This window comes from Austrofundulus limnaeus, unplaced genomic scaffold (genome assembly GCF_001266775.1).
Source record: "Austrofundulus limnaeus strain Quisiro unplaced genomic scaffold, Austrofundulus_limnaeus-1.0 Scaffold808, whole genome shotgun sequence".
NCBI lineage: Eukaryota > Metazoa > Chordata > Actinopteri > Cyprinodontiformes > Rivulidae > Austrofundulus > Austrofundulus limnaeus.
The window spans coordinates 146,041-148,192 of NW_013953210.1; the positions used below are offsets into that span (position 1 = coordinate 146,041).

At 34.2% G+C, this 2,152-nt stretch overlaps 1 protein-coding gene across 4 annotated transcripts in view; it reads left to right on the forward strand.

Moving 5' to 3' along the window:
- Nucleotides 1-2,152, forward strand: part of prom1a (prominin 1a) — a gene marked incomplete in the record, with an annotated part of 88,690 nt that overhangs the window by 78,679 nt on the left and 7,859 nt on the right. For 2 of the 4 annotated variants that reach the window (XM_014028794.1, XM_014028796.1), the window contains 2 exon segments: nucleotides 594-617; nucleotides 1,005-1,073. In XM_014028794.1, the coding sequence (XP_013884248.1) occupies nucleotides 594-617; nucleotides 1,005-1,073 (93 nt within the window). 4 annotated transcript variants of the gene reach the window in all.

Genomic DNA, 2,152 nt, shown 5'->3' on the forward strand with positions numbered 1-2,152 from the left:
AAGTCTTAAATTTTACTTAAACTGTAGGAACCCTGTATAAGACTTATGGTTGCAGGACTTCTTTCTGTTTCTTTGCTTTCCTATCTGTGCCAAATATTTATTTATAATGTGATAATTCTTTTTCTTTTACTTGATGTGTAAAGGTTTTGGTTTAATAACTAACTTAATAGTTTTCTTTAGTAAGTAAAGCTTCTTTAGCTTGTTGTTGATTTATTTTTTTGTCCACTTCTTTCTTCCCTGTAGCTCCTCTGTTTCTGGGACTTGGCATTTTACTTTGTGATAACCATTTCTGCTGTTTCCATTTTCATATCTTTTTTTTTTCTTTTATTCTTTCATTCCTCGCTCTCAGGCACGTCGCACTTTAAAAAGAGACACTGACTCTTTTTATTTTTTAACTCACGTTTCTTCTTTTCTTTTCTTTTCTTTTCCAACCTTTGTGAATTTCTGGTTTCATTTCTCAGATTTCAGTTTCATCTCTCTGCCTGTAATCCGTCGTGGATTACAGCTGATTTTATGATGCATTTATCTCACCAAACATCTCAGTGACGTTTTGTTTTCTGTTGCTGTTTTTTTTTTTTTGTGTACCCTTATAGCATTGAGACTATTCCCATGAAAAAGTAAGACAACATCCTCGCTTCTGACTCTCCCTTCTTAACGCTGCTTTTCTTTCTGATTCATGTACATAGGCAGCTGTTTACTAAATTCTTGGTGCTGTTTTGTATTTTTAAGCTTTGAGTTGTTCTTGTGGGTGGATGGTGTGGCCTATTATGTGCTAAATTTAAAAAAAAGTGCCCCTTACCTTTCATAAAGGGCTCTTGCAATCATATTACAAGTCCACCTGTTTTTAAGTCAATCACACTGTAAATAAAACACTATAGTTTACACTCAGACAATATTTATCTCTCATTATTTTAAACTATACTCATAAAAATACTCTTTTTTTAATGAAGCATGCCCTGTTTCTCATTTTTCATCCCTTTTTTTATACAACATTTTATTTTCAGTATGGAAAATGGTATTAATGGTTATCATAGTGAACGCTGTCAAGGTATTCCTAACCCCATGATGACAAGGTAAATTGGATAATTATAATTATCTCACCGGCTGCATGTGATGGTGGAGGTTTGCTTGGGAAGTTGGTTATTTATTAAAGATGTGTCAGAATCTAAAGCATGCCTGCAGAGAGAGTTCATTCGTTGCACCCACATGCACATTAGGAGCTCATTTTTCATATATATAATAATAAACATTCAAACTGACAGCTAATATAGCTTTTACTAAGAAAAATTACCTAAAAGTCTATTTCATTCAATGGTTTTGTTAAAAAAGGTGATTTTAATGTGAATGCCAAGCAAGATTTTTCAGTTGAGGTACCAAAAAGAGTCTCTTTTCCACTTAAAAAGGACAATGTGAGGCTTCAATCATATTTGAGACCTGCAGAATGTGTTTTATTTAATAATAAAATATAACCTGCTAAATACAGTTTGTCTGTATCTCTGGGGTGAAGAATTGAACAAAAACTTTGTCAAAAACTCAATTTATGCAGATTTAAATGAGTTTTCTGCTAATGCCCCATAATATGTTAGTTTGCTCATTTTAATAATTTATGTTAATTTACCTTTTTTTTAAACTTTTTGTAAATATTTAGCACGACGGCTCAGTGGTTAGCACCGACGCCTCACAGTAAGAAGGTCCTGGGTTCAATCCCCGGTTTGGACCTGGGGTCTTTCTGTGAGGAGTTTGCATGTTCTCCTCGTGCTTGCTTGGGTTTTCTCCGGATACTCTGGTTTCGCCCACAAAACAAAAACATGTACAATATGTTGCCTTCAGGCCCAGGCCTCCCTTGAAAAAGAGATCTGAGATCTCAATGGGACGTGCCTGGTAAAATAACGGTAAATAAATAAATATTTTCTTAAGATGTGCAGCGGGTAAAATAAGTATTGAACACGTCACCATTTTTCTCAGGAAATATATTTCTAGAGGCGCTAATGACATGAAATTTTCACCAGATGTTGGTAACAACCCAAGTGATCCATACATACAAAGAAATCAAAATAAATATCCAGAAATTAAGTTATTTGTAATAATGTGGAATGGCACAGGGAAAAAGTATTGAACACATGAAGAAAGGGAGGTGTAAAAAGGCATGGAA